Source organism: Lipophrys pholis (genome assembly GCF_963383615.2).
Source record: "Lipophrys pholis genome assembly, chromosome: 14".
Lineage (NCBI taxonomy): Eukaryota > Metazoa > Chordata > Actinopteri > Blenniiformes > Blenniidae > Lipophrys > Lipophrys pholis.
Genome location: NC_137633.1, coordinates 26,470,097 through 26,495,499, shown reverse-complemented (window position 1 = coordinate 26,495,499; position 25,403 = coordinate 26,470,097). Strand labels below are relative to the sequence as shown.

Below are 25,403 nucleotides of genomic sequence, written 5' to 3'. Positions count from 1 at the left end.
TGAAGCCTGAAGCTGAACCTTGAAAGAAGGAAGCAGACGGTGGACATACCACAGCGTTGTCCTTGACGTTGTTGTAGCGCTCCTGCAGCTCCTGCAGCTCCAGTTGGGCCACGTAGTTCTCAGTGATGCCAGCACTCTTAGCAGAGATGGTTTCCAACAGCGAGCTGTGGCTCAACACTTCTTCATAAAGCAGCTGAACAGCAAAGAAAGTGAAAATCACATCCATCAATCCACTCCGTCAACGATCAGCTCTCCATCAGGTTCTACTGAGATGAACGTCTTCAGTACCTTGGCTTTGCTCAGGTTGGCCGTCTTGTCCCTCATCTCTGGACACTGTTTGTCTGGAGGATGGAGACTCTCCTCCACACGCTCCAGCCAGGCCACAAACTGCCGGACGTCCTCCTGGTAGCTGGTCCACTGGGACAGCGAGCCCTCCAGCTGACTGTGGTGGAGAAGAAGAGACAGGAAGAGGTTAAAGCAGCAGCAGGAAGTGAAGAGCAGGAGCAGGAAGTCTTCTCCACAGACAGGCTGCGCCATGGCTCTCATGAAGTAATGGTGGTGGCGTTCGGTGCAGGATAAACCTTTTGCATTGAATAGAAGCAGATAGCAGCGCGTCCCAGGAGTCCTTCAGGTCCTGGATCTGTTTCTGGACTGCAGACACTCCCTCTGCAGACGTGTTCCTCTGGACGGACTCTCCTCTGGTGATCAGCATCTTCAGCTGGATCTCCTTCTCCTGACGGGCCGTCAGCAAGGCCTGTCCAACAACAACAGGTTAGTCACCTCGTCCACCATGGGGAAGCTGCTTTAAAAATCACTGCTGAATCAGTGAACCTCCAGCTTGATCATCCTGCTGTCCAGAACGTTTTTGTCAGCGGTGGGAGCGCAGTACGTCTGCAGCATGTGGCTGGTGTCAGAGACCCAGTTCTGCAGCTCCTTGAGGCCCTGAGAGAAGAGCTGGTGCTCAGTGACGATCCGGTCGATCCGGGAGGCCTTCTCCTGCAAGGTAAGACGAGAAGATCATCACTTCTCCTGCAAGGTAAGACGAGAAGATCATCACTTCTCCTGCAAGGTAAGAAGAGAAGATCATCGCTTCTCCTGCAAGGTAAGAGGAGAAGATCATCACTTCTCCTGCAAGGTAAGAGGAGAAGATCATCACCAATGTTTGTGGTAGAGACTGGATTTTAAATGAATTCTATATGCAGGTTGTCTGATGTGTAATAAAGACTCGTTGTAAAAGACAAAATCCTTGCAGGAGCAGAACAGAGATCAGTGTGGGACTACGGAGCGTCGGCTCCTCCCTCGTTCCTCATGTGAAGATGATGTTCACCGAGCCCTGGTCCAGGCTCCTGCCTCTGTCCCCTGAAAAGCCCCAGTGCAGCGCAGGTATTACGTTACCTTGGTCAGGTTGGTGAGAGCGAGAAACTGAGCAGAGAGCTGCGACACGCGGTGCACGAAGCCTTTTCCAGCTGCATGCTGGTCCCACAGCAGCTGGGCCTTCTCTTTGAGCCGACTCAGCTGAACCTCATGAGAAGATAACTCCTCAAGCACAGACTGCAAGAGCAGAAGCAGGTCATCAGGCCAGCAGGCTGGCCAGCAGAACAGAACAGCAGCAGACATGGAGGATTTGAAGAACAGCTTTCAAACAGGAGGAGCAGTGAAGCTCCACACAGCAGAACCTGCTCACTAAAGGCTTCAGTCCTGCAGGTTCTCACCGTCTCCTCACAGTCAGGTCGCAGTTTCATTCAGCCATCACACTTTCATTGAAGGAGAAGGTGAGAACAGGCAGGACGGAGGCCCTCCAACATCAGGATTCAACACATCTGGACAGAGCTGGAATCAGCTGATGGGAAAGTCACTGTTAAAGAGCCGCGTGAGGAGCAAAGAGGACAGGAAGTTCTGGCAGTTAGCAGAAGCTCTGGACGGAGAAATCACATGAGGCTGGATGGCTGGTGTTCCAGAAGCTCCTAGAGCTTCTGTGGCTTCTAAAGCTCCTGGAGCTCCCGGAGCCCCTAGAGGTCCTGGAGTACCTGCAGTTTGTGCAGCTCCTGCTTTTTGGCCGTCAGATCGTGAAGTCTGGTGCTGCTCTCCTGGACGGCCAGCTCGGTGGAGTTCAGAAATCCATGAAGAGGCTCTGCACTGGCCTCAAAGTCCTTCATCTGCAACTGGACGTTCTGACACACAACCACAAGAAGAGCTCAGAGATCAGCCGCAGAACCAGGAAACAGGAAAGACAACAGGAAGTGTGAGGATGAGAAGACTAAGAGTAACAGTAATGGTAGATATACTAGACTATGATTAGCACTAACTGAACGGAAGTAGAACATGAAGGTAAACTCATTGATGGTCAATAGAGCTGATTATTAATGGAGATGATGATTAATAGAGATGATGATTAATGGAGCTGATAATGAAGATTGATCCATGCTGACCTGTAGGCTGGACTCCCTGCTGTGCAGATTAGACATCAGGTTCTTCCAGTCGTCTCGGGCTGCGTTGACTTTACAGCGAATCGTCTCCACTTTGTCTTTGGCTGCGACGGAGGACAGCAGCTCTCCGTTCTTCACCACAGAGTTCAGCCTGGACTCTCCCTGCTCCCGCTCACCCAGAAACTCCTGGAACACAAGATCTCACTGCTGAAAGCAGGACCGCTTCACTAATCCATCCTGACCTTCTGACCTCCTGACCTTCTGACCTCCTGACAGTGTGACATTATGACCCCCTGACATTATGACCTTCTGACCTCGTGACATTATGACCTTCTGACATCCTGACCTTATGACCTCCTGACCTCCTGACATTATGACCTTCTGACATCCTGACCTCCTGACATCATGACCTCCTGACATCCTGACCTTATGACCTCCTGACATTATGACCTTCTGACATCCTGACCTTATGACCTCCTGACCTCCTGACATTATGACCTTCTGACATTCTGACCTCCTGACATCATGACCTCCTGACATCCTGACCTTATGACCTTCTGACATCCTGACCTTATGACCTCCTGACCTCCTGACATTATGACCTTCTGACATCCTGACCTCCTGACATCATGACCTCCTGACATCCTGACCTTATGACCTTCTGACATCCTGACCTCCTGACATCATGACCTCCTGACATCCTGACCTTATGACCTTCTGACATCCTGACCTCCTGACATCCTGACCTTCTGACATCCTGACCTCCTGACATCCTGACCTCCTGACATCCTGACCTTATGACCTCCTGACATCCTGACATCATGACCTTCTGACATCCTGATCTTATGACCTCCTGACATCCTGACATTATGACCTTCTGACCTTCTGACATTATGACCTTCTGACCTCCTGACATTATGACCTTCTGACAGCCTGACCTTCTGACCTCCTGACATTATGACCTTCTGACATCCTGACCTTATGACCTCCTGACATCCTGACCTCCTTACGGTCCTGACCTCCTGACCAGTCCATGAAGAGTGAAGGTCAGTGTACCTGGATCTTCTGCAGGCTGGATGAGGCCTCCTGCAGGTTTTGAGGGACATCGAAGCACTTGGCAGTGTTGATCTTGGCGTTGACCAGCCACAGCTGGAAGTCTCTGTACGCCGAGCGGAGGCCCTGGTCCAGCAGCTTCTCTTTGCTCTGACAGTCGCGGCCGGCCTGCAGACTCAGACTGACGGTTCAACAACTCAGTAAGATGTTCCACACTCCTGTCAGATCATCACGTCACGAAATGAGCCCTGTGAAGCTCTATAAATCTCTATGAAGCTTACATTGATAAAGATTTAGAGCATCATTTCCATACAGAAATATTCTTCCAAAAACAATATGAGTGATACATTCCCAATGTTAGGGCCTGGAGGTGTTCCTACCACACAACATGTTTCTATTAAACAACATGTTTCTATTAAACAACGTGTTTCTATTAAACAACGTGTTTCTATTACACAACGTGTTTCTATTACACAACGTGTTTCTATTAAACAACGTGTTTCTATTAAACAACGTGTTTCCATTAAACAAAGTGTTTCTATTACATAACGTGTTTCTATTAAACAACGTGTTTCTATTAAACAACATGTTTCTATTAAACAACGTGTTTCCTACCACACAACGTGTTTCCATGACACAAAGTGTTTCCCACCAAACAAGGTGTTCCTACCTGTTGTATTCCTTGATGAGAGCCGATACTCTGTCAGACTGGCAGCTCACGTCTCTGGAGAAGCGATACAGATCGTTGAGTCGAGTCTTCAGACGATCAGATGAAGGTTCAGCCTTCAGCAGCTCCTCCAGCGTGTCCTGCAACAGAACGTTGGTTGGTCCATGAGAAGCTCTAATGGCTGCCGGCTCATATCAGTGCTTGAAGCAGAGACTTGCTTTTGCGATCTGCCAGCCCTTCACGGCCTCCTCGCCGTCGTTCTGGGCCTCGGCTTGGTTCAGGCGCAGCCGGCAGTCCTGCAGCCGCCCGGCCAAGTCCTGCAGGTCCTGGTCCAGCTGCGCCGACAGGCTGCCGAACTCCTGCTCAGAACTGGCGATTTGGCAGAGCGCCGTCTCCAGACCGGCTCGGGTCTGCAGGGCGCCACGCTCCCACTGCTCCCACGACGACAGGAGCCCCGCCTCCTCTCGCTCCAGGGCCTCGTAGCCTCCAGCGCCGGTGTAGTCCCTGGCTACGGCGCCGCATCGCTGCACCCGGCTCAGCCGCTCCCGGCCTCGCTGCTTCGAGTCCAGCAGTTCCTGTTACACACCATCCAAAAGTGCCTGTTACACACCAACCAACTAGTCCCTGTTACACACCAACCAAGCTCCACTCAGCTCAGATGAGACGTTTCTACAGGAAACATTCATTCAGGGTGTTTTCAGCTGAACCAGAACTTTGAGAGTCTCTGTGTTTCCTGCACTTTTCATCAAACACACAACTCTGTTCACCCTGTCTGGTCTGGATGAAATGAACCTGGTGCTGGAAGGACGGAGAGAGGGAGGGAGGAACGAAGGAGGGATAGAGGGAGGAAGGAGGGAACACTTCCACCCAAACCTTTGTGTGTACCAAACAGACAGTGTCCCCTCGTTGCAGACTGAAGGCCACCTCACCATAGAGGGCCACTACCTCACCACACAGAGAGACTCTACCTCAGCACAGAGTCTCCACCTCACCACAGAGAGACTCTACCTCAGCACAGAGTCTCCACCTCACCACAGAGAGACTCTACCTCACCACAGAGAGACTCTACCTCACCACAGAGAGTCTCCACCTCAGCACAGTACCTGGAGCTTCACTCACCTGGACTTTGGACAGTTTCCTCTTGATGGAGGCGGAGTCTCCCGACAAGTCGGACCACCGCTGCAGTTCCTCTTTAGCAGAAAGCAGCCAGTCGTTGAAGTCTCTCACGGCGTCCAGGTACTGCTCGTGCTCCGACACGATGTTCTGCATGGACTGAACTTTACCCTTCAAATGACAACATGAACCATCAGATGCTTGCCAGGCATTGCTGGTGACTACATGACTGAACACTTTACTGTCCTCTCTGCAGTCACTACTCTAATATCTGTTCCTAATCACCACTGAAGGTTTTGTTTTCATGTAAAGAGTCGATATCGACTATTTTCCAACATGAGCTTCAGATCAGAAGTTTACTTTCTGTCCAAGAGACAGAAACGCTTGAGACCTAAAGCACAGGTAGAGGGCCAGGGCGGACCACGGAGGGCCAGGAGGACCAGGGAAGGCCAGGGAGAACTGGGGAGGACCAGGGGGACCAGGAGGACCAGGGAAGGCCAGGGAGAACTGGGGAGGACCAGGGAGAACCGGGGAGGACCAGGGAGGACCAGGAAGGATCAGAGAGGACCTAGGAGGACCAGGGAAAACTGGGGAGGACCAGGGTGGACCAGGACGACCAGGGAGGACAGAGGACAGCAGTGCAGGTGCTGAGAAGACTCCAGTGAGCTTTGACATGAACATGATCAGGTTATAGAAGTGCTCTCAGGACCTTCACAATAATGGTTGTGGGAAACACTTCATTACTTGCTTTAATATATTTCATCAATTTGTTTGTAAAGCATTGAGAATTGCCCAGTGTTTGAATGGTGCTCTAATCTAATACATTTGCCTTGCCTGGCCTGGCCTGGCCTGGCCTGGCCTGGCCTGGCCTAAAACACCTCAGTATTGATAACGGCACAGTGTTGGTACCAGGAGTTCAGCAGCTTGTTTGTTACCTTGACAACGGCAGAGACATCAGCAAAGTGAGCCTGTAGCTCCGCCCTGGACTCTGGTCCGAAGCTCTGGTCGCCAGTCTTCTCGTGCAGCTCCACGGCTTTGTCCGTCAGGCGGGACAGCGCCACAGCGTGAGCGTCCACGTCGGCCTGGACGGCCCTCAGACGCTCCAGCAGGGCAGACTTCTCCTTGAGGCCGGGCTGCTGCGGCAGCGTCATGGCCACTTCCTGCTCCACTGACTCCATCCACTGCTGCACCTGGCTCCTGCTCTCCAGGAAGCTGGCCCACTGTGCCACGGTCCACTCCAGACGGCTTCACAACAAGCACAGTTTGGACGGTCAGATACCGGAGCACAAGCTCTCACCAACACATCCTGACTCCGTCTACCTGTGGCAGCTCATGGAAGTCATCAGCATGTTGGCCCAGGCGTCCTTCAGGCTCTGCAGCTGAGAGCAGATCACCTCCTGACCCTCCATCCGCTGGTGCTTCAGGACCTGCTCTCCTTTTCCCACCGTCATGTTGAGCTTCACCTCCCCTTCACCTTTCATCAGCAGGATCTCCTGCAGGAGGAAGCAGCAGTGAAACAAACAGCAGCTCCCATCACCACGCTCCCAACAGAACTCACTGACCTGCACCAGAGCCAGCCTTTTCTCTAGGGTCTCCTTGGAGCCTAGGGTGCTGTTGAGGGACGCCAGCCGGTCCTGGACTCCATGAAGCCAGGTCCAGGTGGTCTGCAGAGTCTCCTCGAAGGCCTGCTGCTCCTGCAGGGTGAGCTGGCAGCTCCGCAGCCGCTCTTTGACGCGCCTCAGCAAGGCCTGGTACTGAGACTGCAGCTGAGCCGACACCCGGGTCTCGCTGCCGTCGCCTCGCCCGCCTTCGTTCAGCGCCTGGCCCTCCTGGCACAGGCGCTCGAACGAGTCCCTGCAGGCCAGAAGGTGACACTGCGCTCAGCGCCGCCATCTTTACCAACCGTCTGGAGACCTTCAGTGACGACAACTTCACTGGTCCCAGTGTGAGACTGAGGACTGAAAACTAATTAATCAAACAGCTCTTGTGGTCCCAGTCCTCAGCTGATCCTCACAGTGCCACAGTGAACAGCTGGTTAACAAACAGCTGGTTGATGAACAACAGGTTACCGAGCACTAAGTTCACGAGAAGCTTGTTAATGAAAAGCTTGTCACAGACCAGCTGGTTAACAAGCAGCAGGTTAACCAGCAGCAGGTTAACGAACAGCTGGTTAACGAGCAGCTAGTTAACGAACAGCTGGTTAACGAGCAACAAGCTTATGATCAGCTGGTTAACAAACTGCTCGTTAATGAAGAGCACGTTACCGAGCACCAAGTTAACGAGCAGCTTGTTAATGAAAAGCTTGTTACAGAGCAGCTGGTTAACGAACAGCCGGTTAACGAACAGCTTGTTAATGAACAGCACGTTACCGAGCACTAAGTTAACGAGCAGCTTGTTAATGAGCAGCTGGTTAACCTGGAGCTGGCTCCGATCTGATCATTGATCAATATGTGCATCTGATGTTTAACTGGCTGAGATCAGATCCAGAATCTTGTTATAATTTTATGCAGAACTCTGAGCTGATTATCAGATCGTCTGTAAAACACACTGATCAATGTGAAGGTTCCATCCGGATCAATACGGCCGGTCCTCGGAGAATACCTTTCCTTGAGCGCCTCCTGCTGGTACTCTTCCACCTGCTGGAGAACGGCCTTCTCAGGACCATGATGCTTTGCTTCCAGCAGATCCGCAGTCATCCTCTTCTCCATATGCTCCAGCCACCATCGCAGCTTCTTCAGTCGCCCTTCAAACCTGCCAGAGGTCACAGCAGCATGTTGACAGGCGGTGCCTCACGCCGTGTTTCATCGGGTTCACAGCAGCCCGTCGACATGCTGCTGCGAACCCGGTGAAACAACCGGTGTTACAGCGGGCTGGAGTGTCGTACCCCTTCATGAGTGAGGCACTGTCCTCCAGGATCTGCTGGTTCTGCCGGCACTGCTCCACGAAGCCGTCCCAGTCCTGCTGGATGGACGACAGGTGCTGCTGGACCTGCCCAGCGCTGGCTTTAGGCAGGTGAAGCAGCAGCTTCTCTCCTTCCTCACACACCTGAGTGAGCCGAGCCTCGCCTTCCTCCACACGCTCCATGGCGCCCTGACACACAGTCCACACCACGTTCAGCGTCCAGCTCACGGTCCAGAGGACTCATATATCAACATTCAGCCACAGCTTTACCTTCAGTTTCTGCAGTTTTCTGTCCACGATCTGAGTGTCCCCCGATCGATCGGAGCACTCCTTCACGATCTCCCTCTGCTCTGACAGCCAGTGATGAAACTCCTGGGTCAGGTCTGACAACACAGGGACACCAGTCAGGGAGACAGGCTCCTGGGTCCTGAGTCTGATGGAACCTCAGAGAAGTTCTATGAATGAATGTGACGCCTTACCGTTGAATTGCTGCTGAAGGCAGCTCTGCAGCGAAGCCAGCGTCCTGGAAGACAGCTGGTTGACAGACTCGTAGGTCTTGATGAGGTCGGTCAGAGCCGAGCCCAGACCAGCCAGCTCCTCGGAGGGGTACTTCCTGCACAGGGTGTTGAGGCTCTCTCTGGTGGAGTCGATGCTCCCCTGCTGGTTCTGCAGGTCCTTCTGGAGCTCCTTCACAACCACATTAAACAGGAGCTTAGTGGTTATTGTGATATTTCTAGAACTGTTGACCATTCTTTGGTACCAACAGCTCATATCCTGGGTTGCAGTATATTCCTGCAGTGTGCAGGCATCTAGAACAAACAGGCTAACTCAAAATTCTGGCCAGAAAACTGCTGAATGAACCAGATCCTCTACCCCCTTCAGTAAAGGTTTGACGTGACTGCGTGAGGATTGTACCACTCGTACCTTCACTCTGCAGATGTCCTCGGGATCTGATCCAGCCGGAGAAGAAACCAGAGAGTCCTCCATACTTTTCAGCCATGCAGACATCTGTGAGATGTAGTCCTCCAGCTGTTTCCTCTGACAATTGAAGTCCATCAGGTTTCCTCTGGCCCGCTCGTGAAGCTTCTGAACAGTGCTGAGCTGCTTTCGCAGGTCATTTTCCAGCACCTGAAGTCAGAATAAACAGGTTATGTACTGCACGAAGACGTGCAGTGGGACGGTGTGAGGTGTTTATTACCTGTAGTTTAGCAGGAGCCTCCGGACTCTGAGTGCACTTCTTCAGCTCCGACACTTTGCTCTGCAGGGTTTCGAGTCTCTGCTCCTTCTCACCCATTTCTGTCTGTAGATACAAGAACCAGCATGTAAATCCAACCTGTGTGTGTGTGTGTGTGTGTGTGTGTGTGTGTGTGTGTGTGTGTGTGTGTGTGTGTGTGTGTGTGTGTGTGTGTGTGTGTGTGTGTGTGTGTGTGAGTGTGAGTGTGTGTGTGTGTGTGTGTGTGTCACACCAGACATTGTGCACCTGTCTCCTTCTCCACTTCCTGTTTTATTTTGACATTGTGGTCTGGTGCTCTACTTCCTGTTTTATTTTGACACTGTGGTGTGGTGCTACACTTACTGTCTCATCACTGACAGGTTGCCAATGATGAGACAGGAAAAGACAGGAAGTGGAGACGGAAGTGGAGGTAGGAAGAGACAGGAAGTGGAGACATGGAGTGGAGACAGGAAGTGACAGGAAGAGACAGGAAGTGGAGACATGGAGTGGAGACAGGAAGTGACAGGAAGAGACTGTGTATGTGCGTCCAAATTGTCCCTCCTATCGCCTTAACTTTTCCTTCACCCCAGAAGTGTTTAGTGTGGCGGCCAAGATAAGGACTGTCTGAATTCTCAATAAGCAAAGGAAAGGAGGCTTGTTGATTCCTTTAGAACCTCCTTTAGCCTAGGAACCACTGATGCTTCCTTTAGAACCTCCTTTAGCCTAGGAACCACTGATGCTTCCTTTACCAAAGGAGACCAGCTCATGTTCCCCCACAATTCCTTGCGGCGACAACATTTAAAGGAACCCTGCTAATCGGAGCGTTCAGGGAAACTCAGGATGACTGAAAAAGGAGCAGATCATGTAAGTTACCAAAGAAATAATCTGCCTAGAACCACTTGAAATCATCTAGAACCCAAATGAACTTTTTGTAGTTCATTTTCAGAAACTTGTAGTTCTTTCCCCACCATGGCAGACGTCAACTTGAGCCGCCGTCGCATTATTATGACGTCACTAATTGAAAGTGCTGTCTGACTGCCACACCACCGTGATCACCTTTACTAACTCCTTTAGGAAGCCTCCTAACACCTTTCCTTAACCCTGTGACGTCATCAAGGGGTTAAGGTAAAGTCCATAGATAAGGAGATAGGAGGGACGTACCATAAAAGTGGAGAGAGGAAGTGACAGGAAGAGATGGGAAGTGGAGACAGGAAGTGGAAGCAGGAAGAGACAGGAAGTGGAGACAGGAAGTGACAGGAAGAGACGGGAAGTGGAGACAGGAAGTGGAAGCAGGAAGAGACAGGAAGTGGAGACAGGAAGTGAGAGCAGCTGATGGGTGTACCTGCAGCATGCACAGCCTTGCTGACGCCTGCCGGCTGTTGTTCAGGTTGTTCAAACTCTCGTTGAGTTCCGTCATCGAGCTGCTCGTCCAGCTTTCGACATCCTCACTGATTCTACGAACTTCTTCCCAAAGACACAGACTCTGGTTCAGACGGTCAATGTTGTAGTCAATCTTCTCTGAAACCTGCAGAGGAATGAAATGACTTCCTCAGTATGTGGGAACAGCCCGACGCAGGTTAATGATCATCAGTTTAGACTCACATCCAGCCACTGATCCACCAGCGACTCTACATCCTTCTTCATCAGCTGCGAGTCACAGTCGGGGATCTTCTTCAGTTCCGCCACCAGCTGCTTCCCTCTGCTGGAGAGCTGATCTAGGTCATGCTGCCTGCTGGCCATGTCCACCTTCACCCCTTCGTGCTGCAGGCGAAGCAGAAACACTGACGTTTCCTGCTCAGACATGAATGTTTCCTGTTGATTCAGAACCACTGGTCTGACCTTGGTTAATGACCTCTTGGTTTCCTCGTGGTCCTTCAGAACAGAGCTGATCTCCAGCAGCGGTTCGGCGCTCTCCATGATGGAGATGATGGAGGTTTTCAGGGTTTGGTATTCTCTCATCAGTTCCGTCAGCACACTGCACTGCTCCTGTCTGGTGCAGCATACAAGGTGTGTGTAAATCAGTTAGAAACTAGATTGAACTGCTGAGTGGAGGAAAGCATTGAGGAACAATAAGCAGAGCTCTACAGAAGGAGTTCACCTCTCCGTGATGAGCTTCTTGGTGTCCTCCCATGTCGTCTCCAGCAGGCTGATCTCCCGCCGCACCTCTCCAGCCAGTTCGGCGTCTCTGTGGGCGAGCTGCTGGCCTCTGTCCCGCAGCCACTGCTCCTCGTGTTGATGCGACTGCAGCTCGTCCTCCAGCTGGTTGAAGAACCGGAGTCTGGAAATGCAGCAGCCATGTTTGCTCATCAGCACATCGGTAGAATTCACACTGAGACTCTTCAACCACTGATGTTCAGACACAAACAGCCGGGCATTTCTTTACCTCCCTGTGATTGTTGAAAACACATTTTTAAGAGTGAATTTTAGGAGTATTAAAGTGTTTGGCTGCTCATTACAGAAACTTACTGCACCATGTTGTTTCTGCTCCAGTCAGGATTCAAGCACTCAAAGCCAGACTGAACTCAATGAGCCTCCAGGGGGCGCCAGTGACGCATTATGATCCTCGTAAAATTAAAATAATACAAGCTATAAAGCAAAGCCATGACATTAGATGTTTGTTTTCTCTAGAAAACTTCTAACTACAAAAAAGACGACATGTTTCTGCTGATAAAACCTTCAACATTAAAATGTTTGAATGTGAAATGCTGAATCTCCAGTTAGAAAATAAAGACTGACATGCGAGTTTGATGAAAACAGCATGAGTTTCAATCAGGTAGGTTATAATGTCAAATCTTCCCCCAGGAGATTTACAGATGCTGCAGCAGAAGCAATACAACATCTACAGCTGATTGTTCTACAGATCAACTTCATCTACATGAAAAGACCTGCTGGGCCTGTTTCCTGCAGGGACGAGGTCCAGAAAGGTTCTGAATGATCTTATAGACATTTTGTTAAAGTTTACCGCTGCTGCAGGGCGTGCAGGCTGGGCTCTCTGAAGCTCTGCTGGTCAGCTTTCTCCTCGATGTCCTCCACAGCCTTGAGCAGCTCTTCTTTCCTCTGTCTGAAGGAAGTCCACAACGCTCCCAGAGCCTCGGCTTCGCTCTGCTTGGTTCCCAGCAGGTTCCTCACTGTGTCCAGCTCGGCACTCAGTCCGTCGGCCAGCATGCAGCAGGTCTTCCTGGAGCCCTGCTCGGCTCCCAGGTGGAGGTGACTCTTACACAGGCTGCTGTCCAGACTGACGGCGACGGTCTCCAGCTGGCTGATGTCGGGAACGATGGTGGCCAGTTCCTGCTGCAGTTCCTCCACTCTCCCTCGATCCCAGCTCCCAGCTCCCTCCACAGTCTGCCTCAGGCCATTCAGCAGCGCGGCAGCGGCGCCATGGGTCTGCAGGAAGGCCGCCAGTCGCTCCAGGCACTCAGACTGCAGCTCAGAAAGCTGCTGAGCATCCAGGTAGGGCTGCAGGCAGCTCTCTGCTCTGCTGCCAAGGAGCTGAGCGTCACCCGGCTCACAGAACTGACACAGCTTCTCCGCCTGCTGCCCCAGACTCTGTCTGACGCTGGCCTGTTTCTGCAGGGCGACCTGGAGCTCCTGTCGGGGCAGTGACACAGGCTCAGACGTCACCCTGAACACAGGGATTCAGAATGCAGGGAAAGGGCTTCTCACCTGGACGTGTGTGGTGGCAGCCTGCAGGTTGCTGATGCTGATCTGAGGCGCTGAGTGCAGCTTTGACAGCAGGGTTTCACTCCACTGGGAGAACTTCAGCAGAGCCTGGTCAAACTGTTCCACCAGAGACAAGTGGCTCTGCAGCTCCTTAATTCTGTAGAACAACAACGGGAGGAAAAGTCAGACCTGTGGACAAAACAGCAGCCGGTGTCTGCTGGACTGTACCTTCGAGGCAGGCCTTCACTCTGGGCCATCAGTCTCCTCTGCAGCTCCTCCAGCTCCTCTGTTAGCTGAAGGACTCGGTCCGGCTGAGACGTCGGATGCAGCGACGCTCCCAGAGCCTGCAGCTCAGTGTGAGCTCGGTCAAGACTCTGGACCTCCGGCAACAGGGCCTGCAGCGCGGACTCACTCGTTCATTCATTCACAATAACAACTCATCCATCATGTAACTGAGTTAAACTAAATAATCTACCTGCAGGTCCTGAATGTCACTGCGCAGTTTGGCTTTATCAGCAGACAGACAGCGGCTCTCCAGTCTGGAGGACGACTCGCTTCGCTCCAGGGAGGAAACCAAGTGTGACTGTTGCTTTTCATACCTGAACAAGAGAAACCAGACAGTGCTGATAACAGTCGTCACTGTGACTGTGAGTGTGACTATGAGTGTGACTGTGAGTGTGACTATGACTGTAAGTGTGACTGTCATTGTCACTGTGAGTGTGACTATGAGTATTACTGTGACTATGAGTGTGACTATGAGTCTGACTGTGACTGTCACAGTGACTGTGAGTGTGACTATGAGCGAGTGTGACTGTGACTGAGTGTGACTGTCACTGTGACTATGAGTGTGACTGTGAGTGTGAATGTGGCTATGACTGAGTGTGATTGTGACTTTGAGAGTGACTGTGAGTGTCACTGTGACTGAGTGTGAGTGTGACTATGAGTGTGACTATGAGTCTGATTGTGAGTGTGACTGTGAGTGTGACTGTGACTATTAGTGGGACTCTGAGTGTGATTGTGACAGTGAATGTGACTCTTAGGCCCTGTTTACACAACAACATTTCATGTGACAACACCTAATCCATTTTAAAAAAGGAGCGTGTTTACACTGCAGCAGCGGACACAGAGACAACGATGTAGTTAGTATGCCGGGCCACTTGAGGGCGCTGTTGTTTGATTTTGAAATTAAATCACACAGATGTGTGTTCAGAGAACAATACGCTATAAACGTGAAGAAAATGGAGAGAACTCGACATCCGTATGGACTTATGACGCATCAGATACTATCAGAGGAGAGTCTCAACTATTAAACTACTGATCTGGACCATAAAACTAGAATATGGACCGCGAGTCATACCACAGAAGGAAGGGGACGGCAGTCTCTGCAGGAGGAAATAACAACCGTGAAAAACTCTTTCCACCTTCGGTATAAAGACCTACAGTGGATCAGAACACCGGTGTCGTGTGAACGGACCCCCCAGAAGTGAAGAAAGTTTTGCAGATACACTCGTATTTGTTGTCGTGTAAACAGGGCCTTAGTGTGACTGTGAGTGTGACAGTCACTGAGACAGTCACTGAGACAGTGTGTTCAGAGCGTCGTACCTCTGCCAGAGCAACAGCAGGTTCTCCAGGGTGCTCTGCTTGTCCTTGGCTTCCTGGACGAGTTGATCGTAGCGTTGGTTCAGAGTCATCAGCGTCCGCTCTGCCTGCTGCCGGTCGCTCAGCCGGCGAGCCGCCGCCGCCAGCGACAACAACGCTCCTCGCAGCCGCTCCAGAATCTGACACACTTCCTGCTGGAGACCAACCCACAGTCAGTGTCGTGTGTGTGTGTGTGTGTGTGTGTGTGTGTGTGTGTGTGTGTGTGTGTGTGTGTGTGTGTGTGTGTGTGTGTGTGTGTTAGAGCACCGTGTGGTGCTGCAGAGCTCCGTAGGTCTCTGAGGAGGACGAGCAGGAGTCGATGGGAGTCTTCAGCTTGGTGTCCTGCTCAATGAGAGACGTTTGAACCTAGAGGAGGGATTAATCAGATTAACCAGGTCAATAATCTGCTATCAGGTCAGATCTACACACTGATCAGCCGGTCAATCACCTGGTCCAAGTTGGAGTTAAACTTCTGCTGGTGGGAGGAGCTCAGCTCCAGCTGTGCGTCCAGCTGCTGCAGGCTCTCCTTCAGCTCCTCCCAGTACCGGCCGATCTGCGTCAGGCGGGCTCTTATCCGAGCTGCTTCCCCCGAAGACACGAACCGAGCCAGAGCCTGGGAGTCCGTCTCCAGACCGGAGAGAACGTCGGCCCGATGCTGGAGCTCTGTGCTGACCGCCTGGAGGGAGAAACCAGCTCTACATTAATGAAACCAGCTCATGATGAAACCAGCTCTACATTAATGAAACCAGCTCTACAGTAATGAATCACAGTATATGTTGAGACTTACGGTGATGGTCATTAACTGACCATCAGAACACTCAGCATGTATTAAAAGCTGCGTAGAGCCGATCGGCTCATTGATCTGAACTGAGCTGTTTGTTTTGTGGCGTGTTGCTGCAGGCGGTCCTCTACCTTCACAGACTGGATTTGTTCCTCCAGAGGCAAAGTGGAAGATTTCACGACATCCAGCTCCTTTTCCTTCTCAGAGATCCACGAGGAAAAGGCTTCAAAAGCAGCTCCAAATCGAGCCCACTGATCCTTCATGTCCTCCAAAGTCTGAACGCTGGAAACGAAAGACAGCTTCACTAAAGACAGGTGACAATAAACTGCAGTGTTCATATCAAGGGGGATGGTGGAGAAATCCTCCTGCCACAGAGTCACTCGTCACAGTGGAAGTAACCTGAACCTGGTCACCATCTTACTCGGTTCTGAGTCCAGACTGGACCGAGTCCACCTGCTGGCTCAGCGCTCCGACCTGCTGCTCCAGCAGACTCTGGTTCTTCGGTCCCAGCTGGATTTCTCTGGCTCTCTTCAGCAGCGTCTTCATGTGCAGAACCTCGGCGTCACACTGCTGCAGCAGCACCTGCTCACAAGACAGCTCTTATTGGTCAGCCGCCGCTCAGGGAGGACGCTGCGGGGCAGGGGGGTTAACAGGGGGAGAGGGGTGACCAGGGGGGGAACTGGGGAGGTAACGGGAAGGGATAACCACGGAGGAAACCAGGGGGATTAACCGGGGGGGATATCCAGGGAGGAACCCGTGGAGGGATAACCAGGGTGGTGACCAGGAAGTGTGGACCTGGACCTACTCTGGCCTGCTGCAGCTCTGCCGCCAGGCTCTCCGGGCTGCTGAAGTTCAGCTCTCTCTCCGTGGTTGAACGAGCTCTATTGACGAACTCCTGCACGGCTTCCTGTTGGCGGTCAAACTCCTGCCAGGCTGCCAGAGTGACCTGAAATCAGTCATCACAATCATGGTCTCATCTAGAAACTGGGGAGGTGTTTTTTTTTATGGATCTGTTAACACAACCTAAGAATATCAGTGTATGAACAGGCTGCAGCGTCTCAGTAACACAACAGATGATTTAACTGTGAAGGAAAAGTGCTTCAGGTACGATGGGTCATCAGCAGCAGCGAGAGTCATCACAGCGGTGAGAGGGACAGTAACTAACAACTAACCAGTAACTAACTAACAGTAACTGCAATGTCACTGCAGGTTGGTCAGAGGTCAGGGTGAGGGTCAGAAGCCAAGGTGGGTGAGGGACAGAGGTCAGGGTGGGTGAGGGTCAGAGCTCAGGGTGGGTGAGGGTGAGAGGTCAGGGTGAGGGTCAGAGGTCAGGGTGGGTGAGAGGTCAGGGGTCAAGGTGAGGGTCAGAGGTCAGGGTGGGTGAGGGTCAGGGTGAGGGTCAGAGGCCAGGGTGGGTGAGGGTCAGAGGTCAGGGTGGGTGAGGGTGAGAGGTCAGGGTGGGGGTCAGAGGTCAGGGTGGGTGAGGGTGATAGGTCAGGGTGAGGGTCAGAGGTCAGGGTGGGTGAGGGTCAGAGGTCAGGGTAAGGTCAGAGGTCAGGGTGGGTGAGGGTGAGAGGTCAGGGTGAGGGTCAGAGGCCAGGGTGGGTGAGGGTCAGAGGTCAGGGTGGGTGAGGGTCAGAGGACAGGGTGGGTGAGGGTGATAGGTCAGGGTGAGGGTCAGAGGTCAGGGTGGGTGAGGGTGATAGGTCAGGGTGAGGGTCAGAGGTCAGGGTAAGGTCAGAGGTCAGGGTGGGTGAGGGTGAGAGGTCAGGGTAAGGTCAGAGGTCAGGGTGGGTGAGGGTGAGAGGTCAGGGTGAGGGTCAGAGGCCAGGGTGGGTGAGGGTCAGAGGTGAGAGTGAGGGTCAGAGGTCAGGGTGGGTGAGGGTCAGAGGTCAGAGTGAGGGTCAGAGGTCAGGGTGGGTGAGGGTCAGAGGTCAGGGCTTGTATTCAGGGTAAAGCATAGAGATCAGAGGTTGGGGGTTCAGTTTAGGGTTCGGGGTCAGTGAGCTGCTCACCTCCAGGCTCTGCTCCTGGGACTCCATGTTCTGCTCCACCTTACTGAGCGTGTTCTCCAGGTTGTGCAGGTCAAGCTGCGGAGCTTCTCCTAGACCTTCCTCCGCCTGCAGCTGCTGTCCTCTGGTCACCAGCTGCTGCACATCTCTTCTCCTCAACTTCACACGCTGCAGCTGCTGCTGTGGAGCGCACACACACACACACACACACACACACACACACACACACCCACACACACACACACACACAGTGAGTGAGGGGGTGAATGTATGCAGTAGCGACGTCCTTCATCCAGCTTTAAAATGCAGAACGGTGAGACGATCTCGCATCGTTGCTATTTGTTGCTACATGTCATCATGTGATCTCAGGGGGTCAGAGGTCATCGTCTAACTCGTGCTGCAGTGACACGGTAGAGGTCACAAGGTCAGAGGAAACCAGCACTAAACAGAGCGACCACAATAAAACTCTGAGTCTCCAAAGCAAGACTTTTCATAGTGAATCAATGCATCAGGAGCCGTGGTTCAGTTCTGGGTTTGCTTCAGTCACTGACTTCCTGCAGGAACGACGACGTCCTACAGATACAACCGGGAGTGTTGAATGATGTTAACTAGGACCTGCAGCAGCTGGAGCTCACAGCGGTCAGCAGAGTCACCTGCCAGCTGGACAACACTTCTCTGGACTGGAGGGGAAGTCTGAGAACCTGGACGAATCTTCACAGAGGAGCTGAACCCGGAATCAAATCGGGTTCCTTTTCCTGTCGGTGCTGGCCGCCTATTGCCCATCGGGCCATACAGAGTGAGGTGTCTGTACCTGGAGGTACAGGGTTGAGGTGTCTACCTGGAGGTACAGGGTGAGGTGTCTGTACCTGGAGGTACAGGGTGAGGTGTCTACCTGGAAGTACAGAGTGAGGTGTCTGTACCTGGAGGTACAGGGTTGAGGTGTACAGGGGGAGGTGTCTGTACCTGGAGGTACAGGGTGAGGTGTCTGTACCTGGAGGTACAAGGTTGAGGTGTGTCTACCTGGAGTTACACGGTGAGGTGTACAGGGGGAGGTGTCTGTACCTGGAGGTACAGGGTGAGGTGTCTGTACTCAGAAGTACAGGGTTGAGGTGTCTGTACCTGGTGGTACAAGGTTGAGGTTTCTACCTGGAGTTACAGGGTGATGCGTCTATACCTGAAGGTACAGGGTGAGGTGTCTGTACCTGGAGGTACAAGGTTGAGGTGTCTACCTGGAGGTACAGGGTGAGGTGTCTATACCTGAAGGTACAGGGTGAGGTGTCTGTACCTGGAGGTACAGGGTGAGGTGTACAGGGTGAGGTGTCTGTACCTGGAGGTACAAGGTTGAGGTGTCTACCTGGAGGTACAAGGTTGAGGTGTCTACCTGAAGGTACAGGGTGAGGTGTCTGTACCTGGTGAACCAGCAGCAGCTGCTGAGCCTCTCTGGAGGTTGAACAGTCCAGGATTCTGCAGACCTCGGCCTGGGCTTCTCTCTGACCCTGAACCAGGTCTTCTATCGTGGTCTGGACCTCGTCCCTGAACTGCACGCAGTCCCCGACAGCCAGGACCATCTTCTCCGCCTGAGAGCAGAGGAAAGACGTAGAGGAGGTTGTAGAGGAATGTCCCTCACCACGGTTCAGGACCACACCTCCAGTGATGAGGGAGAACCGCTGGAGGAGCATCTCCAGGCGGAGAACTTCTCTACCTCGGACAGTGAAGCCAGAAGAGCCTTGAAGTCGGTGGAGAGCTTGCTCAGAGCGCTGCTCTGCCTCTGGGCGTCGTCTTCAGCACTGATCTCAATCAGAACCGCCATGCGGGCCTTCAGCCAGCCCAGGTTCCCCTCCTGAAGCTCTGCGTCGTTCCTCAGCTCCTGCAACATCAGTCCAGCATGATGGAGAGCTTCTTCTCCGCCGACCCTCACTGCTCTGAGAGCTCCACTCACCATGATGCTGGTCTTCACCTGGCTGTACCTGCGGGGGTCGTTGGCTCGGTTCCTCAGCAGCCTCAGGTGACTCTCTTTAGAAATGAGCCAGCAGGACAGCTCGGCGTACCTGGAGGACACCAACACAACGGGACGGTTACGTCTTGGGGTCCCCCAACTTTTTTCTGTTCCTCTTACGGGCATTTGGCCCCGTTATTTTCTTAAATCAATTTAATATTAAAAGGTTGGGAGCATTCGTGGTGCTGAGCGCATTCGGGTCTTTGGGTCATTAATTATAATCATTATATAAATAGGTGGGGCTTCATTTCTCCGATCCGCTTGCTGGGAGGTTCTACGTTCCGTGCACGCTCCTGAGGCCGGCTGTTTGCAGCTGACGGGCTGAACTCCCCGCTGGCCGGTGGGCTGGCCCAGGTCACAGTAGTTTGGCATGGCTGTACCGGATGTCCTGGTTTCGCCTTTTATTTTCCCTGTGGGTCTAGTCTGTGTTTCTATGTCTGCTTCAGTGGCCCTGGACAGGGTTGGGCCATTGTTTGTTTGTTTGGCCGGGCAGTCACGCCATCTTTAAGTTAAACTTTCCCCGTTCCTTGTTTGTTTGTCTCTTTGGACGGGTGGACGAGGCCTTCGTGAGATGAAATCAAAGAAAATAAACTGAACTGTGTAAAACTTGTGCCTTTGTCTCCCGAGTCCTGAAATATGTTCCCTCCCTCTTTGGGGTCGTAACAGGGACGCCAAAGTTCTACTTTAGATCTGAGTGTTTCCAGAACAAACTGCTGCAGTAGAATCTGTGTATGTATGAAAAGCTGCTGCGGATGTAGATATCTACACACACAGTAAGATGGCTGCCACTGTCAATGAAACACGTTTAATGTGAGAAGAGAAACTGTGGCGGTGAACAACGACGGCTCTCTATATGAAGTTATGGAACTCCTGTAATCAGATTACTGTGGGAATGTAAAGAACCCTGCAGTCATGCTCTCACACCTCGTGACTGAGACGTACAGACCTGGAGTTGTACTCCTTCCATTTATCTTGGTGCTGCATTAATTTCTGATGAGTGTCCTCGATTTCCTCTCGCAGCTCGGCCACGTCTCTCCGGGCCGCCTGCAGGGTCTGGTGGGCCGGGTGATCCTCCGGAAGCTTCTGGCACAGGTCCTCCATCTGCTGCAGCCTCCTGTCACACTGGGACTGAGGGCCCTTCTCCCTGAAGAAGGCCTGGACAACACACACACACACACACACACACACACACACACACACACACACACACACACACACAGGGTGAGTCTGCATCTCAGCAGCCCTGATTCTTTTCAATCTCTCCACTACTCCTCAAATCAGTGGACTGTCATCAACAGTTTCATCCTGACAGGATTAATACCCGCGATCAGTTTTCTCCAGGTAATCAATACGTGTGATCAGCTCACCCTGTGCTCCTTGACCAGCTTCTCGCTGCCTGTGCTGGTCAGGTGGCGGTTCTGCCGGGTCAGCTCCGCCCGGCAGTCACGCAGCACCACCTGCAGCCTGCTCTGCTCCACCTCCACCTTCAGCTGCAGCAGGTGAAACGGCGCCTCCGTCTGGACGTCCTGGTGAAGGACAGTAGCAGCCGCATCAACAACTGGGTTCATTCACATCAAGGATGACTCGGCGTGTATTGAGCTAAAGTCAGTTTATTGATGACTCAGCATGTTTTAAACTAAAGTTAGACTATTGCTAACTCAGCATGTTTTAAACTAAAGTTAGACCTTATTGATGACTCAGCATGTTTTAAACTAAAGTTAGACTTTATTGCTGACTCAGCATATATTAAACTAAAGTTAGACTTTATTGATCACTCAGCATGTTTTAAACTAAAGATAGACTTTAGTGATGACTCAGCACGTTTTAAACTAAAGATAGACTTTAGTGATGACTCAGCATGTTTTAAACTAAAGTTAAACCTTATTGATCACTCAGCATGTTTTAAACTAAAGTTTGTGTATTGATGACTCGGCATGTTTTAAACTAAAGCTAGACTTTAGTGATGACTCAGCATGTTTTAAACTAAAGTTAGACCTTATTGATCACTCAACATGTTTTAAACTAAAGTTAGTTGATTGATGACTCAGCATGTTTTAAACTAAAGTTAGTTTATTGATGACTCAGCATGTTTTAAACTAAAGTTAGACTTTATTGATGACTCAGCATGTTTTAAACTAAAGATAGACTTTAGTGATGACTCAGCACGTTTTAAACTAAAGATAGACTTTAGTGATGACTCAGCATGTTTTAAACTAAAGTTAAACCTTATTGATCACTCAACATGTTTTAAACTAAAGTTAGTGTATTGATGACTCTGCATGTTTTAAACTAAAGATAGACTTTAATGCTGAGTCATCACTAAAGTCTATCTTTAGTTTAAAGTTAGTGTATTGATGACTCGGCATGTTTTAAACTAAAGATAGACTTTAGTGATGACTCGGCATGTTTTAAACTAAAGTTAGACTTTATTGATCACTCAGCATGTTTTAAACTAAAGACAGACTTTAGTGATGACTCAGCATGTTTTAAACTAAAGTTAAACCTTATTGATCACTCAGCATGTTTTAAACTAAAGTTAGTGTATTGATGACTCGGCATGTTTTAAACTAAAGATAGACTTTAATGCTGAGTCATCACTAAAGTCTATCTTTAGTTTAAAGTTAGTGTATTGATGACTCGGCATGTTTTAAACTAAAGATAGACTTTAGTGATGACTCAGCATGTTTTAAACTAAAGTCAGACCTTATTGTTCACTCAACATGTTTTAAACTAAAGTTAGTTTATTGATGACTCAGCATGTTTTAAACTAAAGTTAGTGTATTGATGACTCGGCATGTTTTAAACTAAAGATAGACTTTAATGCTGAGTCATCACTAAAGTCTATCTTTAGTTTAAAGTTGGTGTATTGATGACTCGGCATGTTTTAAACTAAAGTTAGACCTTATTGTTCACTCAGCATGTTTTAAACTAAAGTTAGACTTTATTGCTGACTCAGCATATATTAAACTAAAGTTAGACTTTATTGATCACTCAGCATGTTTTAAACTAAAGATAGACTTTAGTGATGACTCAGCACGTTTTAAACTAAAGATAGACTTTAGTGATGACTCAGCATGTTTTAAACTAAAGTTAAACCTTATTGATCACTCAGCATGTTTTAAACTAAAGTTTGTGTATTGATGACTCGGCATGTTTTAAACTAAAGCTAGACTTTAGTGATGACTCAGCATGTTTTAAACTAAAGTTAGACCTTATTGATCACTCAACATGTTTTAAACTAAAGTTAGTTGATTGATGACTCAGCATGTTTTAAACTAAAGTTAGTTTATTGATGACTCAGCATGTTTTAAACTAAAGTTAGACTTTATTGATGACTCAGCATGTTTTAAACTAAAGATAGACTTTAGTGATGACTCAGCACGTTTTAAACTAAAGATAGACTTTAGTGATGACTCAGCATGTTTTAAACTAAAGTTAAACCTTATTGATCACTCAACATGTTTTAAACTAAAGTTAGTGTATTGATGACTCTGCATGTTTTAAACTAAAGATAGACTTTAATGCTGAGTCATCACTAAAGTCTATCTTTAGTTTAAAGTTAGTGTATTGATGACTCGGCATGTTTTAAACTAAAGATAGACTTTAGTGATGACTCAGCATGTTTTAAACTAAAGTTGGACTTTATTGATCACTCAGCATGTTTTAAACTAAAGACAGACTTTAGTGATGACTCAGCATGTTTTAAACTAAAGTTAAACCTTATTGATCACTCAGCATGTTTTAAACTAAAGTTAGTGTATTGATGACTCGGCATGTTTTAAACTAAAGATAGACTTTAATGCTGAGTCATCACTAAAGTCTATCTTTAGTTTAAAGTTAGTGTATTGATGACTTGGCATGTTTTAAACTAAAGATAGACTTTAGTGATGACTCAGCTTGTTTTAAACTAAAGATAGACTTTAGTGATGACTCAGCATGTTTTAAACTAAAGTTAGACCTTATTGATCACTCAACATGTTTTAAACTAAAGTTAGTTTATTGATGACTCAGCATGTTTTAAACTAAAGTAGACTTTATTGATGACTCAGCATGTTTTAAACTAAAGTTAGACCTTATTGATCACTCAACATGTTTTAAACTAAAGTTAGTTTATTGATGACTCAGCATGTTTTAAACTAAAGTAGACTTTATTGATGACTCAGCATGTTTTAAACTAAAGTAGACTTTATTGATGACTCAGCATGTTTTAAACTAAAGTTAGACTTTATTGATCACTCAGCATGTTTTAAACTAAAGATAGACTTTAGTGATGACTCAGCACGTTTTAAACTAAAGATAGACTTTAGTGATGACTCAGCATGTTTTAAACTAAAGTTAAACCTTATTGATCACTCAACATGTTTTAAACTAAAGTTAGTGTATTGATGACTCTGCATGTTTTAAACTAAAGATAGACTTTAATGCTGAGTCATCACTAAAGTCTATCTTTAGTTTAAAGTTAGTGTATTGATGACTCGGCATGTTTTAAACTAAAGATAGACTTTAGTGATGACTCGGCATGTTTTAAACTAAAGTTAGACTTTATTGATCACTCAGCATGTTTTAAACTAAAGACAGACTTTAGTGATGACTCAGCATGTTTTAAACTAAAGTTAAACCTTATTGATCACTCAGCATGTTTTAAACTAAAGTTAGTGTATTGATGACTCGGCATGTTTTAAACTAAAGATAGACTTTAATGCTGAGTCATCACTAAAGTCTATCTTTAGTTTAAAGTTAGTGTATTGATGACTCGGCATGTTTTAAACTAAAGATAGACTTTAGTGATGACTCAGCATGTTTTAAACTAAAGTCAGACCTTATTGTTCACTCAACATGTTTTAAACTAAAGTTAGTTTATTGATGACTCAGCATGTTTTAAACTAAAGTTAGTGTATTGATGACTCGGCATGTTTTAAACTAAAGATAGACTTTAATGCTGAGTCATCACTAAAGTCTATCTTTAGTTTAAAGTTGGTGTATTGATGACTCGGCATGTTTTAAACTAAAGTTAGACCTTATTGTTCACTCAGCATGTTTTAAACTAAAGTTAGACTTTATTGCTGACTCAGCATATATTAAACTAAAGTTAGACTTTATTGATCACTCAGCATGTTTTAAACTAAAGATAGACTTTAGTGATGACTCAGCACGTTTTAAACTAAAGATAGACTTTAGTGATGACTCAGCATGTTTTAAACTAAAGTTAAACCTTATTGATCACTCAGCATGTTTTAAACTAAAGTTTGTGTATTGATGACTCGGCATGTTTTAAACTAAAGCTAGACTTTAGTGATGACTCAGCATGTTTTAAACTAAAGTTAGACCTTATTGATCACTCAACATGTTTTAAACTAAAGTTAGTTGATTGATGACTCAGCATGTTTTAAACTAAAGTTAGTTTATTGATGACTCAGCATGTTTTAAACTAAAGTTAGACTTTATTGATGACTCAGCATGTTTTAAACTAAAGATAGACTTTAGTGATGACTCAGCACGTTTTAAACTAAAGATAGACTTTAGTGATGACTCAGCATGTTTTAAACTAAAGTTAAACCTTATTGATCACTCAACATGTTTTAAACTAAAGTTAGTGTATTGATGACTCTGCATGTTTTAAACTAAAGATAGACTTTAATGCTGAGTCATCACTAAAGTCTATCTTTAGTTTAAAGTTAGTGTATTGATGACTCGGCATGTTTTAAACTAAAGATAGACTTTAGTGATGACTCAGCATGTTTTAAACTAAAGTTAGACTTTATTGATCACTCAGCATGTTTTAAACTAAAGACAGACTTTAGTGATGACTCAGCATGTTTTAAACTAAAGTTAAACCTTATTGATCACTCAGCATGTTTTAAACTAAAGTTAGTGTATTGATGACTCGGCATGTTTTAAACTAAAGATAGACTTTAATGCTGAGTCATCACTAAAGTCTATCTT

General features: G+C 48.6%; 1 protein-coding gene across 1 annotated transcript in view; it reads right to left on the bottom strand.

Moving 5' to 3' along the window:
* The window catches only part of syne1b (spectrin repeat containing, nuclear envelope 1b), a gene marked incomplete at its 5' end in the record, with an annotated part of 101,104 nt that overhangs the window by 51,391 nt on the left and 24,310 nt on the right, over positions 1–25,403 (bottom strand). The window contains 40 exons of the mRNA XM_080480598.1: positions 50–193; positions 289–442; positions 582–754; positions 832–996; positions 1,396–1,551; positions 2,028–2,171; positions 2,430–2,612; positions 3,483–3,660; positions 4,150–4,286; positions 4,365–4,721; positions 5,266–5,430; positions 6,195–6,504; positions 6,580–6,752; positions 6,822–7,113; positions 7,861–8,010; positions 8,144–8,349; positions 8,431–8,543; positions 8,640–8,847; positions 9,085–9,288; positions 9,359–9,460; positions 10,716–10,898; positions 10,976–11,134; positions 11,213–11,363; positions 11,472–11,651; positions 12,336–12,961; positions 13,037–13,190; positions 13,262–13,428; positions 13,509–13,632; positions 14,636–14,823; positions 14,939–15,037; positions 15,120–15,347; positions 15,584–15,734; positions 15,874–16,034; positions 16,258–16,398; positions 17,468–17,644; positions 18,874–19,041; positions 19,167–19,331; positions 19,404–19,512; positions 20,407–20,615; positions 20,828–20,986. Of these exons, the coding sequence (XP_080336724.1) occupies positions 50–193; positions 289–442; positions 582–754; positions 832–996; positions 1,396–1,551; positions 2,028–2,171; positions 2,430–2,612; positions 3,483–3,660; positions 4,150–4,286; positions 4,365–4,721; positions 5,266–5,430; positions 6,195–6,504; positions 6,580–6,752; positions 6,822–7,113; positions 7,861–8,010; positions 8,144–8,349; positions 8,431–8,543; positions 8,640–8,847; positions 9,085–9,288; positions 9,359–9,460; positions 10,716–10,898; positions 10,976–11,134; positions 11,213–11,363; positions 11,472–11,651; positions 12,336–12,961; positions 13,037–13,190; positions 13,262–13,428; positions 13,509–13,632; positions 14,636–14,823; positions 14,939–15,037; positions 15,120–15,347; positions 15,584–15,734; positions 15,874–16,034; positions 16,258–16,398; positions 17,468–17,644; positions 18,874–19,041; positions 19,167–19,331; positions 19,404–19,512; positions 20,407–20,615; positions 20,828–20,986 (7,413 nt within the window). The remainder of the gene's footprint in view (positions 1–49; positions 194–288; positions 443–581; positions 755–831; positions 997–1,395; positions 1,552–2,027; positions 2,172–2,429; positions 2,613–3,482; positions 3,661–4,149; positions 4,287–4,364; positions 4,722–5,265; positions 5,431–6,194; positions 6,505–6,579; positions 6,753–6,821; positions 7,114–7,860; positions 8,011–8,143; positions 8,350–8,430; positions 8,544–8,639; positions 8,848–9,084; positions 9,289–9,358; positions 9,461–10,715; positions 10,899–10,975; positions 11,135–11,212; positions 11,364–11,471; positions 11,652–12,335; positions 12,962–13,036; positions 13,191–13,261; positions 13,429–13,508; positions 13,633–14,635; positions 14,824–14,938; positions 15,038–15,119; positions 15,348–15,583; positions 15,735–15,873; positions 16,035–16,257; positions 16,399–17,467; positions 17,645–18,873; positions 19,042–19,166; positions 19,332–19,403; positions 19,513–20,406; positions 20,616–20,827; positions 20,987–25,403) is intronic.